The following is a 16,604-nucleotide window of genomic DNA, read 5'->3' as shown; positions in this document are numbered from 1 at the left end:
TTTGGCTCAGTAATTTGTCTTTTGTTTTGACCATCCTGGAACTGATTCATCTGTTCTTGACATAAAGACTTCCAGGAAATGCAAACAAAAACATGAAAATGGAGGAGATTATCTGTAAGAAAATATACTTTGCATCTGCCTTTCACTCACCTTATGTATTCATTATAAAGACTAAGAAGTAGCACCAAGTATGAACATCCTGAAAGGCCTCTGTAAGGTAATTTTTTTTTCAAGTGTTCTTTCCATTAGTTCAAGAAAGAGAAAAAAAGAGAAAGAAAAAGAGAATGGAAAATGAGTGAGGAGAGGAGGGCAGATACACAGAGAATCTGCAGCAAAGATAATCAAACCCTTTATTGTCTAAGTTACATTAGGCTGCAACACTGTAAAAAATCCTGTTAAATAGCAAGGAAAGGTAGATTCTGGTAGAGGTAGTAGGAAATCTGTAACAGTCAGAAGATGGTTTACAGAAATATATCATGCTAAAATTGCAAAATTTTAAAAAATGCTGATCATTTGCTAAATAAATATGGAACACAAATCATTTTAAATACTACGGTCCAACTCATAGAAATGAATTAATGAAGCGATACAATAACATCGATAATTTTTTTAAATGGAAAAGTACAAACCAGAGTTTCATTCCTGAAAATATCTTGTCTTTGAGGCTGGCATTCTTGGAGGGTTCCTCAACCCCCACACATTTGTTTAATTAAGTGAAAATCTGATTTCTGCACCATACATAGCATATAATTATTTAAACTGATTTCCCCCTACTGTTGTTCTCTATGTAACTAAATTCTGATTGTAAACTTTGTTGATTAGTACCCTGTAATGGAAGTGACAGCATTTTCCTCTTCTTTCTCTGTCAGACACTCTAGGAAGGAAGATTCACCAAGAAGCTTTCATTTACAAATATCAATTAGGATTTTCCATATCGCTTCTGAAAAATCACAAATGTACACTACACTTTTGTGTCACTTTGGGTACAGAATAATTTTTTTAATAGCTAAAAACATAGAGAAGCAAACAGGGCTAAGCAACTAGCTTTGATGCATTCCTGAAATGTCACCATTTACTTTAAGCCAAGGAAACAGGACCCAGAAAGGCAAAAATTATCGCTAGTGTGAACCCCAAAGAATGGTCAAACATAAATCAACAGAACAGGTGAACAGTGGAATGTGTCTATGCATCTTCACTCAAAATAATTTTACAAAATAGTCGATTACAGTCACTTCTAAGTATCTGCACAGACATTCCTAATTATACCAGTACTACAGAGAATTCTGGTACACATCTGGTGTAGGGATATGAAGGGAAATAAGTAAAAAAAAAAAAATACACTAGCAAGTTACATTGCATTGTTGCAAGCATTGCAAAGTAAGATGAACTGTCACGTAATCCAAAACCAATAACAAGTAGAATCCAGAACCAAACCTTGTCTAATAATAATAATTATAATTATAATAATTATAAAAACTCAACAAATCATTAGAACAGAAAAACCACACTTTAGGGTTTCTGCTGCTGTTGGTTTTTTTTTAAACAAATCTTTGTATCAGAAGCCCATTTACTACAAAAAAACTGCACTAGTCCATTACTGTATTAAGTAAACTTGCTCTCACCAGTATTAAAGGTTAGGATAATTTCTGTACATGTAAAATTATTGCTTTTTTTTGAAAAATATATTTAGCATGCTAGTTTTAATCCATTTCCTGCCTTTACAAAAAGTCACAATTTAAAAAAAACCTAGTAAAGCTTTTGCAAAAATTTCACAGAACATTTTCTTTCAAGGCAGCAGTAACTTTTGATAATGCATAAAATCATATGTGCAAAAATCTGAAACTCTCAGAAATATTACCATCACACATAGTGTCACAGCAATAAGGAAAGAAAATATTTATATCTGTGGAATACATTTTTAATTGCTTACACTGCATGGTTTAAGATCCTTTGTTATGTGCCTTAATCCCCACCGCGAAAACTTGCATTTGAAAGAGTTACTGAGGAAGAGGTATATAAAGCATTTTCCCCCTAACACTATCAGTGACCACCAAGTACAATACATGACATATTATAAGATTATTAACCTGCCACCATGAGAAAAGTAAGTCATCTTTTTGTTTTTGAAAGGGGGGTTGTCACTAGGCCCAGGAAGGAAAGGGGGAAACTGACTTGCTGGGGGGAGAGGGGAAGAAAAAAAAGAGACAGAAGCATACAGAGCATACAGTACCCTAGCCAATCTAGGTTTCCTACATTTGCTCAGAGATTCTTCTGCTATTATTAAAAACATGTACACATTAGGAGCATTCAGTGGCTGTTAAAACGTGCAGTCTTCTTTTGTGAGCAGTTTGCCAAACGTAGCCCTGTTACAAAAAGGTCCTGAGAGTAAAATACAGAAGCCTGCCTTTCTTAGTGTTCAACTAGCTTTCTCGTCCAAAGCAGAGTATAAGCATATCCATAGAAGTGTTTCCATTTCCATATTCGTGTAGAACTCTTGGTGAACAAACAGTCTAGAACAATCACACAGGAAATGTAAGTGGCCCCCAGATTTTAATGAAATAGAACCATTGGAGAAATATGGTCCGTCAGTCCCCGTTAGATCAAGCATGGTTTTTCACAGCACCAAACACCACTTCCTTCCAATCTTTTATGTACTATTTTCAGTTCGCTTTTCCACTATGACAAGGAGTGGTAAGTATTAACACTTCATCAGCCCTCAACTCTACCACCACTTGTTTGTTCAATGCAGTTAAACAGGAGTCCTCAGGAGCATCAGGGAGGGTCTTGTTACAGTGCTTTACTTCGTCACGTTCTCCAAAACACGCAGTTTTTTTCCGCTTGGTTTTCCAGTGTCTCAAACTCATCTTGAATGATGCAGGAACCTTGTGTTGTCACCGTGCTTGCCAGTCCCACTGTTAATTATAAAGGAAAATATGGAACCATGGAACTGATTAGCATGTGTACACAAGATATATGTATAACATATACATACATATTATATATATTATATTAGGCATGTAAGATCTTCATTTATTTTTAAATGGTTATGAATATTGAAGCATCTCCCTTGAGTTTCCATTCTAGCATAGTGGCTTCTAAGGATTTGAGGGTCTGCAGTGAAGTCTTCCAGGCAGGGCTCTCTGGGTCACTGCTTGGAGGCTGCTGTAACCATCAGTCAGGGTACTGTTAACTCCTGGTTAAATGGTTCTTGGTGCACACATTGGATATGTGTGTTTAGGTTCCCTTTCTGAGAGGCACTGTCTGGGCAATGTCTGAATTAGAATGATCTCTCCCCTGGATGAAAAAGAGAAGAAAATGTAAGAAAATCTCACTATTTTGTATTTTTCAATTCATACTGTTGTATTTTTTTCTTTAATTAAAACAATCTACATGCAATAAAATGGGTAAGCAAGCAATACTCCCCCCAAGTTAAGCCACCTTCTATTTCAAATCAGTGTGACCCACAATACATCTGACCAACTATATTACAATTATTTTAATCATTTCCATGGGAAGGTAAAGAAAATCAGACTCCTATAAACTCTTCCTCATATACAAACAGAAAATAACAGTATTTGGAAGCTCTGGGAAAGAAAAGTGGAAAAAAAATATTGGGGGGAGATTACAGTAGGACTCTAAAAAGTAAAATTTTGAGTACAAAGAGGCTGTATAACTGAATGATAGTTCCAAAAAAGGCTGAATTTAAAGCCATACAAACAAAAAGAAAAGTACAGCTCTCACATAGGTCTGTCAAAACCTGAGGTTTTTTTTAACCAATTTCCATAAATAATTACCATGTTGGAAAAAATAGAAGGGATATTCTAAAGTCAAGTGAACTGCAAGATAAAAATGTGAATAAATGTGAGCCTGAAGCTCCTAGAGGATGCTATAAAATGTTAAAATGACATTTGGAACATCACTGTTTGAACAATGAGGTTTAGAATTCTGATGACTAAAACAACATGGCATGGTTAATCTTACATAAAAGTGTTAACCTTAAGCTAAAATTCTGATGAACTGAAACAGACCATTTAAAATGAACACACAACAATGACAAAAAAATACAGTACCCATGTAAAATTCTAAATAGGTTCAAGCTGCGCCTACAGCAGTCCCAGAAATCAGGCAAAGAAATCCAGCTCTGCTTGACATAATGAATTAAGTGTCTCTTTTCTGCTAATAGATTTAGAAAATTCCTAATTAATGCTGGCCCCAGATTCATGACATCTACCAGTCAAAGTCTGGTACAAGTCAGAGAAATTTGCAACAAAATTAGAGAGAGGGAGCCAAGGGGAATGTACTGGCATATACTGGGGTAGATTTGAAATGTAGGAAACAGTAACTGAATGAGGGATGTGATAAAACTTCCTTAGTTGGATGTTGAATTTCTTGCAATAAACTGAGACGACTGTTTTACATTTTTGCACAACTACATCATGCCTCAGAGAGAACCCAACAGTTCCAAGAGGAGGTATTCATCATTAACAAGGCTTATTCTGAATAAGCTCTGGATACACCAGGGGACTAGGAAAATGTCCATTGAGTTTCTAAATGAAAAGGAGATGGGAAAGCACTCTTGCTCGAAGTTCACCTGTGCAGTAACTGCCAACGTCAAACTTGATTTCTGATTTGGAGGTATTTATCCAGAGCAAATATTGTCCCTGAATGTCTTAATAGTAAGAGGGGGTATGTTATCCACTACCAAAAGAAGAGAAGGAAAGCGGCATGAAACCTAGGAAAACAAACCGTAATAAGACAGAGATAAAGGGGTGATTCATCTATAGACAAGAGGAAGTTTTTCATAAGAATTACAAAATCCCTAAGACCCAACTTTGCTGTTGTGCTATTCTATCACTTTTCAGTAATGCGCAACTCTTAGCAACCCCATATGGGGTTTTCTTAGCATAGACACTAGAGTGATTTGCCATTTCCTTCTCCAGCTCATTTTATAGATGAGAAAACTGAGGCAAACAGGGTTAATTAAGTGACTTGCCTAGAGATCACACAGCTACTAAGTGTCTGTGGCAGGATTTGAACTCAGGAAGCTGAGTGTTCCTAACTCCAGGTCCATCCCTCTACCCCCTGCACCTAACCTAGCTACAGAATCCAACTAGTTCTTAATAACAATATCTAGACTTAAAATTGCTATTCATTATGAAATATAATTTTCAGTCCCTGCTTTATTTAAAAAAAAAAACATTTTAAACAGTTGATTAATTAGGACTACTCTTTCATTATTCAATACAGTCATTCTGATGAACTCCTAAATCAATAAAAAGATTATAGTTAACAAATATGGCAGAAAGAAAATGTAGCCACCAGAGGGCAAGCCACAAAAAAAATAATAAAAATTAAAAAATTAAAAAATCATTGATAAGATGACGTAGATAAAATGCGAGCACCTGCAAGTTCACTTTTTCTCCTCATGAGCAATACAGTCAAGGCCAAAACACTGGAGGTATATTTCTAAGAGTTTTTTTTGCCTTTCCAACTGTAGCTGTGTGGACTAGGTAATAGTGAAAGGAATACTGCCTTCTCTCAAATATGTCAGTGCTTCCAGGGATGTGTACCGAAGTGACCTAGTATTTTATGAGGTATATTTTTTATTTCATTTCTTTGATAAGGATTGGGAATGTGTATGTGCGTAAGGGTGTACAGATATGTACATAAAAAATCCTAGATCACTCTAGGTACACAGACATGAATCTCCCTTCCTACAAAATAATCACCTCACAGTATTATAACAGAAAAGCCTAAGCAGTGAGAAGACTTCCACTTCAACTAAAATAGCTGGCTTTTATTAGGTATAAATGCAATAGTCATACACATTTTGGACAATGCTTTCATTTTTTAAATGTAATCCAATTAAAATGATCAATGTGTATGCAAAAGTTTACTGTTACATGAATGGGGAAAATATAGGATGAGCTGTATTTAACAATAAGGCTCATTATGCAGATGGTCTAAAAATGTGACCAAATACACATGGTACTCTCATTTCTATAATCTGCCATCTACGTGATATCTACTTTATAGGTAAAAAATATTTAAGTTTTCACTTATTCGTTCATTACCAATTTATTCTGATTAATGAAATTCTTATTCTCAGCAAAAGTATTTAACAACAAGAAGACATTTACAATAATGAGAAATGAACTATTAATCATGGATTTTTATTTTAATGCCAAAGAATCAGAACAAATCAGGACATCTCACTGCACGTCAGCAAAATTTCATTCCTTGGTTCTTTTAAAATGCTAGAGTAAAAAAAAAAAGCTAAAAATTTCTGTCAGATGATTTAACTAGTAACTCTTCAACTAACTAAACATAAATGCAAATGAGACTCAAACAACTTAAAAAGACTAAATATTCCATTTTATTTTCACTACATAGTCCTTAACCATTCATAACAAACACCAATGACTTTATTTTCTTTTGTAGTTCAGCTATATTAAACAGTATAACAATATCTTTATAAAATGATCTTATGTAATACATATTACTCCTAATATCTTTCAAACTTTTTACTTCCAGCAGGCACCCAGATCACTAGAATAATTATAATTAATATTAAGTATGAATATGCAATGTGTTTCCCGTGAGTTTACACTGCTGGAAGGATAAATTCCAACCACTATTTTCTTCATGGAAATCACTAAGAAAGACAGTGAGTGCCAATGTTCTTTTAAAAAATATTTTGTTGCTTACAAGAAATGCCTAAAAATGAGGTGTGAAGGGAAGAGGTAATTAGGCATTGTGTAGTGTGAAAAGAACTTTAAAACTAAGTGAGAGGATGTATTACACTTTTTTTGATGATACTGGCTTGCAAAGTGACCTTGAAGAGGTCACTTTCTTCCTAGGATTGTAGTGTGTCCACACCTTAAAAAAACAGGTATCTAAATCACTCTAATACAGTGACAGAGAGAGAGGGAGACAGAGAGAGAGGGAGACAGACAGACAGAGAGACAAAGACAGACAGACAGACAGAGACAGAGACAGAGAGAGACAGAGAGAGACAGAGAAAGAGACTGACTGGATTCAAATCCCAACTTTGCCACAATGCTAAAGTTCCTTAACTTCTCTGACCATGAGTTTCCTGATCCATACCATGATAAAACTTGGACCAGATGACTTTTAAGAGTCCTTCAAATTCTAACTCTGTGATTCTAGACCCCTTCCAACACAAAGGGGTGTCATAAATAACTATAAGATCACAGCACAACTGCAAAACATCCTTCTGTGCATGGAAAAGGAACGTCAGATTTTGATGACCTTATACTTAATGTAAGAGAACCAAGGAAAAGCAGAGAATAACTCTAAAAGTTAGTTTATCCTTTCAGGATGCCTATTTTGACTACTACTGGGGGGAATAAGTTACAAACCCCAGTTATGGGAACCTTTAAGTGGAAAGCTAGGGAAATCATATACTAAAATGGGATCCAAATACTGGATAAAATGGAATTGTGCTAAGGAATCATGACTTTTCATGTTAAATCAACAATAGCTGTAATCATCTTATATGTGATTAAAGATATAGACTACCATCAGAAGGGATGGCTATAACTAAGAAAGGATCTGAACTACAACATCTGAAATCTGGATAACCACTGTCACTAAAATGAAAAATTACACAGCTCCCTCTGTCCCCCTGGGGTCTGTTGAATTGAAAGATAATGTTAAGTCTGTTATGCCTGTGACTAGCACAAAGTAAGACCACAGCACTGCACCACAGTAAATTTGTTAGGCAAAACATTTGTAACAACTACCTAATAACAAGATATTAGTTTACAGAGACAAAGGCAAAAATAGAAGTACAGTTTGTCTCTATGATTATCAAGAAAAATCACTGCTAGGAATCTCTCATATAAATATTCAGTATTTTAAAACCAATTTAATATGCAATCTTGATTTCAAGGTTTCTTCTTTTTTTTTTTTTAATAAATCTCATATTTCTACCCATAGTTAGTGACACAAAGAAGAATTTAAAGGTGCTTAGGTAGAATCTTTTTTTTTTTTTTTTGAGGAAAACTTTGTATATTCATCCAAGTCCTGCACTGCATTATTCACAGAACTGCCCAGTATTTCACTCCAGTAACTGCTTTTATCAAGAGGCCATGTCTTTGGAGAGTTTTAATGGATCACTGATATAAGCAGGAATACTTTGGAGTGATTCCAATTGTAATCTCAATATGTAATTCTCCGATTAGGGCATGACCTTGCAGTTGCTAACATTCCATAGAAACATTTCAATGACTTCTCCATGGTACAGGAGTTTTATTCAGTCATAAAGGTCAATACAACCTAATGCAAGTAAAGTCTACACACAAATTTGGGCGCTCGCTGAAATGTTTCCATACCTAGTTCATTTAGTTCATCATTACCAAACTACTGCCTTTGTCCCACTAAACTATAAACTTTACGAATGGTAAAAGGTCCATCTGAAATATCACAGTAGGTCCTATTCCATTGCCTCAATGGCATTTTAGCAGCAGATCCTTCTGTGCAATTTGAACTTCCTAAAAATACTTAAACCCAAGAACTGCCCTTTGAAAAGAGGTCCTAACTAGGTCTTAACTCCATGTGACTGTTGGCTAAGTCATCAGACTTCCACAGGCCTGTCTGTTCACCTATAAATGAACAGTGAAGTGAAACTGAGTGACATCTTTTCCAACTCTAAAAATCTCTGATTCTATGAGTAGAACAGACTGGCTGGTGGCCCAGCACATCAATATAACCCAACTTGATATGTGAACACAGACTTATCTTTCAGCACAAAGTTTCTAGAAATTCCTTAGAAGAAACCCTTTCTTTAGTGACAAAGAAAGCAGTATGCTGATATGTCTTCTGAGGCAGCTGTTTAGAAAGATGGTTCAGCAAATACAGAATGCTTTATGGGCATGAGGAAGACAGTTGATTAAAAAAATAATCAACAATGGGAGAGAGAGAATGGGAGAAAATAGCTCATGCCCTCAAGTCCTACATGAGAGATGACCTATGAAGTTGCTCATTATAAAGAGAAATTAATGTTGAAGACAGTGACAACACCTAACACAAGCACCAAAATACCTCTCTGCCTCTTTACATCAGAAAGAAAATGTTCAAAATATGACCTCTTATAAAATCTATGGCTTATCCTATCATGAATATCTACATTATGATATACGTATACATATGTATGTGACACACATACGTGACACACATAACTACTTTACACCAATAACAATATTAAAATGTATAATGGAAAATACAAAATCATGAATCATGTTAAATATCAGACACAGCACTAGATCAGAGAATGCAAAGCACCAGAGTCAAACTAAAGGCCAATAGTATACTTATACAGTGTTATGAAAGGAAATAAATTGTTTACTTATAGTATTTCAAATTTTAAGGAAGCTTTATCCCCCAAAAATTCTCTTTATAAAAGCTTACCTTTCAAATGCCTATTTTTTTTTAAAATTATAACACACTGCCTTTTATCTCTACTACATAATCAATAATATTTAACAGTACATGTCATTGCTGAAGCTACTTTTAGTGTACAATAAAATTACTTTCTTTCAACGTGCATCTGTAAAAGAAAGTTTAGGTTTTCAAATGAGGACAATGCAAATTTGTTTATACACTTGGACTTAAATGGTGCTTTAGTGATGAATACATGGTGCATCTTTTCCCAGTCACCACATTAAAAAAAAACACACCCAATTAATTGTAAAACATACTTGTTGTTTTGGGGCATCTGTAGAGGTGGTGTGAACTTCAGTCTCTCGGAGTCCATTAGATTCAAATACCACTGTGGGAACAAGGGGTTCATTAATAGATAAACATTCAAGCTTTGTTAGTTTCTACATATTATTTGAAACAATGACAGATTAGCCACACTCACTCACTCACTCATTCATAGATAGATAAAATGGAGAGTCATATAGATGGAGAAATAAATAAATGAATGAACAGATAAATAAGGCACCAGCTCCTAGCCTGTGGCCGGAAAATACCAATTTACCGTAACACTTCCAGTAAGAGAGGCTGATAATGGCAGCCTAAGGCCACTGCCCTTTTTAATTCAGACTTCTCTGCTGAAGAAAGCAATCACTGACAGCATTAATTATCAGTGTATGTGTAAAGGGTCCTTCTTCTTGCATTACTTACCATTTGGCCTCTGTCATTTTGCATCAGCCTGGTTTATGTATGCATCATTCACACTTCTGATAAGAACCTGCAAATCTCCCAGTCTCCCTACACTGTCTCTCTCATGTTCACATGGTGGGTATCCTGACACACAGAGTAGTTTCAACCACTGTGTTCTCAAGTATGCACATTATGATTTTTTTTTTTTAAATGTGGGATTTTATAGCACATCATTGACCAGTCTGAAGGGGATCAGGTTTCATGTAACATTGTTCTAGTCAAAATCAATGAGGAGATAAAACAAAGCCGTATGTTAGGCTTAAAGGAGGCACTTTGATTTCAATTTGTGCTGGTGGCAATGGAATTCATTAGCATATTCATTTCCGAGTAGCCTACTCTCTAATTAAAATGGAACATTTGCAAACAGGCTTATCTCAAATTAAGCCACAAGGCACTTTGATGTGGGGATGGAGGGGGAAGGAATCAGGTGAGGGACAGAAAGAACAAGTTTAATACTTAATATAAGTGAAAGAGAGAAACAACCTTGATGTAGGGTAGAAAATTCATACATATAAAAATATATGTATGTATAAGCATGTATGTATACATATATCACATACATGCATGTATATATGTGTATATATCTATGTAAACACACACATATCTATTTAATAAGTAAGTAAACTGGTTAGAACATAATTTGTGCCATGAGTGAGATCACTTTTGTTTCAGTTGGATGGATAAAATGACTGGTAAGGGGGGGAAATGATACCTGGGTGAGACCACATATGGGTCATTAGGTGATTAGACTGTGTAAAGCCTTTGCCACATTCTATACAGATGAGCTCTCCTTGGTGGCCTTGTGTCCACTGCATTCCTGTGGGGTGGTGGTGGTGGTGGTGGTGGTGGTGGTGGCCGAGGTGGCAGTAAGGAAAAGGGAAAGGGAGGGGACAGAATGGGCAGAGGAAAACATTATGCCAGAAGAAAACATCATTAGTATGTCTAATGTGTCATTATGTGAGGCTACCTTCAGGCCCTGGATGACAACTGTCAGCCTTCATCTAGGCACTGGCTGACAGACCAGGCACACACAGGACTGCAAGAATGCATAAATTACATTGAATTAAAAAACGTTCCCCATGATGTGCCCGCACTAGGACTGGCATGTCAGGTGTGTGCTTTTCTGAGCAGCTGGATCCACTTCTCAGCCATCACCCAGCTTTGTCAAGCAGTACATCAGGCAAATCAAAGTGACTCCAGCGTGGCAGAGACAAGTCACATGGATAATAGGAAGTGAGTAGAACCAGAGCCCGACTGTCCCCCCTGGGCTGCAATACCTGGGAGACAAATGCAGAGTGAGTGCAGCCATCACAAACTGATCAAACCTTTAGCCCTTGCTTACCTGTCTGCCTGGGCTGCTCTGACCTCAAGCCCTCTGAGGCACAGACGAAAGACATCTGTGAATGAAAGTGTCACTGCAGACATTTGGAGCTAGGAGCAGCCCGAGCGGTCTCCTACCCACTTTGGTAAACATGTTTTCTAGGCCATTAGCATTTGTGGAAAGCTACTTGAACCTCTTCTTTTTCTCCAAAGGTCAGTTTACAGTATCTGACTTAAAGGACTAGTCTGTCTTTTTTCTACTGATCAAAAAGGACACATCTGACTTTTATGGGAGATTGGGTCCAGGCTTTTAGTGGTTTCTGTTGTTTACTGGCATATCTTTTCTACTTGGGTAAGAAGTTCCCCTCGAAGTAAAACAAAAAGTCTAATGTTTTTATAGGATATTACCTTCAGGGAAATTTCTTAGCATTTGCCTTTTTCTGCAATGCTACAACAGCTGACAGAAAAAGACAAGGCGCTAATTGGAAAAGTGGCAGGTCTACTCTTAAACAATATTTACACTTAACTTTAGGAATCAAATAAGTTTCTACACTTTCTAGCCTAAGTCTTTTTATTTCTGTGAAAAACAGGAAACAAGGGGAAATGAGCTTCTATCTTACTGGTCAACAGTTAATTTAAAAGTCTAAAGCTCTTATTTTAACCCTCATCTCTAATTTAGACACACTACCTCCAAGTATTTCTAAGATTTTATTTTTAAAAGTTATATCTTCTATTTAATGTTTAAAAAGAGAATTCTAATTTTCATCATCCTGTTAAGAAATAAAATTTAAATAATGTTATTTGGCAATGTGATGTAATGGAAAGAGCATTAAACTTAAAAATCTAATTAAAGATGAATGGGAATTTATCACAGTCTCTAGCAATTAGATCCCTGAATGCAAGGATAATATTTATTATGATATGTTATTCATAATATATTACCATAATTATTTGTTGTATTCATTGTATAAAATGTTATATTATAATGTGGTAAGTATTATTACTGATATGATAATTTTATTATTAATATAATATTTATTATTATTATAAGTACAGATATCTTCTGCTGAGAAACTCTTGATTGCCAAGTAGCTAGACTTTATCTCAAGTTAATCTGTTTGGTTTTTAAGAAAAACATTTTATCCACATTCCATTTGGTATGAATCATCCCAGTGATTAACCTGTGTATCTTTTCCCCTGGTCATTGCTATACAACATCTAATTAACCTCAAATAGAAACAATTTCTAAAAATAATCTTTCTCTAGATGTTTAGATGACAAAGACTATGGAACACTTCACCTAGTCTCTGTGGATGAATACATGTCAAAGGAATGTTTATGATCACTGTTACGACACTAAGTCTAGCATGCACAGTTTTTTAAATGCACACTAGTATATATGCGCTCTAACCATTCATTTCCTTCCTCTGAAGATCTATTCAGATGCTTCACAGCTTGCAGATGATCCTGAATTTTTAAATTGTAAGCTTTGGCAAATCCAACTAAGCTAAAACATCTTCAATTGCTGGCAGTATTTTGGAGAAAACCAGGTACCAAGCACACAGAAAACAACCACACCAGTAACACCGACATTTCAAAAAACTGGTATAAAAATGTTTGAGTTGATCAAATAAGATCATTCGTAGAGTTTGCAAACTCTAAAGTGCTACCTGTTATTGTTTCTGTTTACCAAGTCTCTCCTACAAACACACCAAAATGGTCTTCCCATGCACTTCCCATGTCCCTTTCTTTTATTCATAATCACATCAGAATACCGACTTGCCTCTGGTTATATTTTTTAAACAATCGTATTCTTTTTTTCTTTCCTTTAAAAAGGGAGAGGGAGACACTAGGAAGCTTTTCAGCTGTCATCTTGCCCTTTTTAGTCAAGGCTGCTCCAAAATTCTGAGTTTATCAAAAAAAAAAAAAGGTTATAAACTTGTTTTGCATTAAAGACTACCTGGTGAGCAAAAAGCTCACACTGTGACCTGGAAATTTTAATTATGTAGGAAAAGTATTATTTTAAAGTAAAAGGTAAAATAGTATGTACACATTATGAAGTGTAAAATTAAGAATTGTTAACACGTAATCCAAGACAGACTTTGTAGGCAAGTTATCACAGTTAACACGAGATCGCATTTTAAACTTCTTGTGCTTGATATTTTTACATTAGAAAGACATGTTGCTTGAATATTTACATACTAACGTATACTCTTTAAACAAAAAAATCTCTAAACTTTTTTTAAAAGGTAGGGAAAATGTGCCAAACTAGACTGTATTTCAAGTACAATGATCAGAAATCATCCATCTTCCTTTAATACTTACCAAAAATAATAACTCACAATAACTCATCTTTATATGGCATTTTAAGGTTTCAAGTGCTTTCCTCAATACAACCCTGTACCTTTTTAAGATTAAAAAGAATATCTTTCCAAGATAAATAAATAAATTCTATGTAGTAGCATCACGGGCCCAATAATAACAAATGACACAATTCTTTCATGCCACTAGTGTAAAATTATATCTCTTCCAATTCATCTTTTAAAAGAATTAAATCAGTTTAAAATATAAAAGCACCAAATAACTTGTTCTACTGCTGTGACTTCCTATGAGGCAAAATCTCATCAAATAGGGATTAATGTGTAAATTAATGTCACTATATTTCAATAATCTATGATTCAGATAGTGTAAGTACTGCTTCAACTGATGTTGATCCCAATTCCTCCATGACATAATACATGGACTTTGAAGCACAGTGAGGTCAACAAATCCATCAACCAGGCCAACCTGGTAGTGAAGCTCCCCAAACTCCTCTAAGCTACTGCTCACGTGAAATAGATAATTGTCAATCACAATATCCAGATAGGAAACCCTTATAGTGTGATAGAACTTGACAAAGCCTGCATTCAATTATCATACTCTTTAAGAACCCTAGATCAACTTCACTCCACAATGAAGTTCCTATTTATTATAAAACACTGTGGTTACAATCATGTTGTTTTAGTTTTTTTAACCTAAACTGCATTCATAGGATTCTGAGCTATAAGAAAACTTAGAGCTCATATAATCTAATCTCTTTATTTTACAAAGAAGGAAACTGAGACCCTTAATTTGCCCAAGGTCACATAGGTAACAGAAACATGAAGAAAAAAAGTTTTTTCATTATTGGTTGACTTTTTTTAAAAATGCAATAATTTTTAAAAGTAACTAAAACTGTATATAGAAAATTTAAGGCTTTTTAAAGAAAGAAAACAACAAAGCTGTGTGGTTGCTATTGTCCAGTCTTAACACATGACACATAGGTTTTAGAATGAAATGAGAATATATGTGGTGTGAGGGAGGGGAAGGGTAGAAAAATCATTCGATGTCAGGGAGGAGAATTTTAAAAAACTAAATAAATTGGGTGGTATAATGGAAAGAGTTTAATATTTAGAGGGAAAAGGGCTCAGGTTCAAATCCTAGGCCTGTCCCTTCCCAGCCTGGTTCTAACCTACCTTCAGAGCCATAACACACATTATTCTATTTCCCTTCACAAGCTCCATAGTCTAGCCAAACTATCCTTCTTGTGGTTCCTCATATATGACACTATGTCCTTCATTCAAGTCATTGCATAGTTCACCCTTATGCATACTCTCCTCATTTATGCCTCTTAGAATCCCTGGTTTCCTTCAAAACTCTGTTCTCCTTGACAGCAGGAGCTATCTTTTACCTTTCTTTGTATCCCCAGCACTTGGCACAGTACCTGCAACAAAGCAGACACTTAATACGTGTTTACTGACAGACTGACCTACATGAGATCTATTAATGTGAATATCTTTATGACCTTTGGCAAGACACATCACTAGGCCTCAGTTTCCTCATTGGAAAATGAGGGGTTGGGAGAAATGACCTACAAGGCTTCTTCCAACTCAAAATCTATGACTGTATGATTTCATAAACAGATAATGCAACATAATTCCCTCCTCTTATTAGAACTGGGAGTATTGCGGATACTAGGTATGCTACATACTATTGGGTTCTGTTTAATTATTTTCTTTGTTACAAGAGATGGTCCTATGGGCAGGACGGTATATTACAAAATCGCTACCATGTCGAAAACAAAAGGCATCAAACAAAACTTAAAAATAAATCTTTCATGGTGCTCCATTGCTGATAAAATAAAAAATGTGGCTGATCCAGTAACTATTATTTCATATTCATCCCTTACCACAATTTCACACATCACTCTGGGGTCTAAGACCTCACCTTCACTCTAGAAAATTTAAAAAGATCTAGCTATGAGAAACAGTAACAGAAGTACTGCATTAATCAGCAACATAGAAATAACAGGGCAACAGAATGAACTTTACTGCCAAATATCTATTCATTTACAGACAAAGAAATCCCGTAATCTAAAGGTAGTTTATATACTTTGACATAAACAAACACCTTTTCTTCTTTACTCTATGAATGCTGGCTTTTAGATTATGAACTTTCGGTAAAAATGGCTGAAAAATAACAATGAAGATTGAGGAAATTCTTACTAACATTCAACCTATGCCCTCTGTTATGCAATCTTAATGAGCTGGATTTTTTAAGAATAGGGACTAAATGTATAGTTTCTTTAGTACAGGGAACTCCCAAGAGTAAGGAAATTCTCTCCACCAATGCAAGTCAGCAAACTTTTCTGCAAACTTTTATCATTAAGAGAGTTTCCTAAAGAACTGAGGACTTAAATGTCTTGCCCACAGTCGCATAGTCATTATCCATCACAGGTAGAACTTGAACCCAGGTGTTCCTAAGTTCCAGGCCAGTTCTCTACCCACTATATTCACTGCCTTTCTCAAAGGTTCTTCATACATGATTCTAAACCAATGCCATCACTTTGTTCCATATTCTACTCTTTAACAACCAGGGCCTTGCTTACTACTATTTCACAAAACCAAGAATTATGTCCTTCCTTTGAGAAGTCTGCCTCTATTTTCTGAAAACAAATATTCAATGATCAGTCCCTCCTACTGACCCCATCAGTATTACTGAAGGAGTTCATTCAGTCATCCATTCACTCTTTTGAAGACATATTTATTTTGCAATCACTTTATATTTTATGTTGC

The 16,604-nt window shown here is 35.4% G+C and overlaps 1 protein-coding gene across 4 annotated transcripts in view; it reads right to left on the bottom strand.

Annotated features, from left to right (window-relative positions):
• Positions 1-333: 333 nt before the first annotated feature.
• The window catches only part of ZNF516 (zinc finger protein 516), a 144,369-nt gene continuing 128,098 nt past the window's right edge, over positions 334-16,604 (bottom strand). For all 4 annotated transcript variants that reach the window (XM_072604075.1, XM_072604077.1, XM_072604074.1 and 1 more), the window contains 2 exons: positions 9,723-9,793; positions 334-3,294 (listed from right to left, as the gene is read on the bottom strand). In XM_072604075.1, coding sequence (XP_072460176.1) covers positions 3,235-3,294; positions 9,723-9,793 — 131 coding nt within the window. In that variant the 3' untranslated portion in view covers positions 334-3,234. The remainder of the gene's footprint in view (positions 3,295-9,722; positions 9,794-16,604) is intronic.

This window comes from Notamacropus eugenii, chromosome 4 (genome assembly GCF_028372415.1).
Source record: "Notamacropus eugenii isolate mMacEug1 chromosome 4, mMacEug1.pri_v2, whole genome shotgun sequence".
NCBI lineage: Eukaryota > Metazoa > Chordata > Mammalia > Diprotodontia > Macropodidae > Notamacropus > Notamacropus eugenii.
The sequence above is the reverse complement of the archived record's forward strand: the minus strand, read 5'-3'. Positions and strand labels throughout refer to the sequence as shown.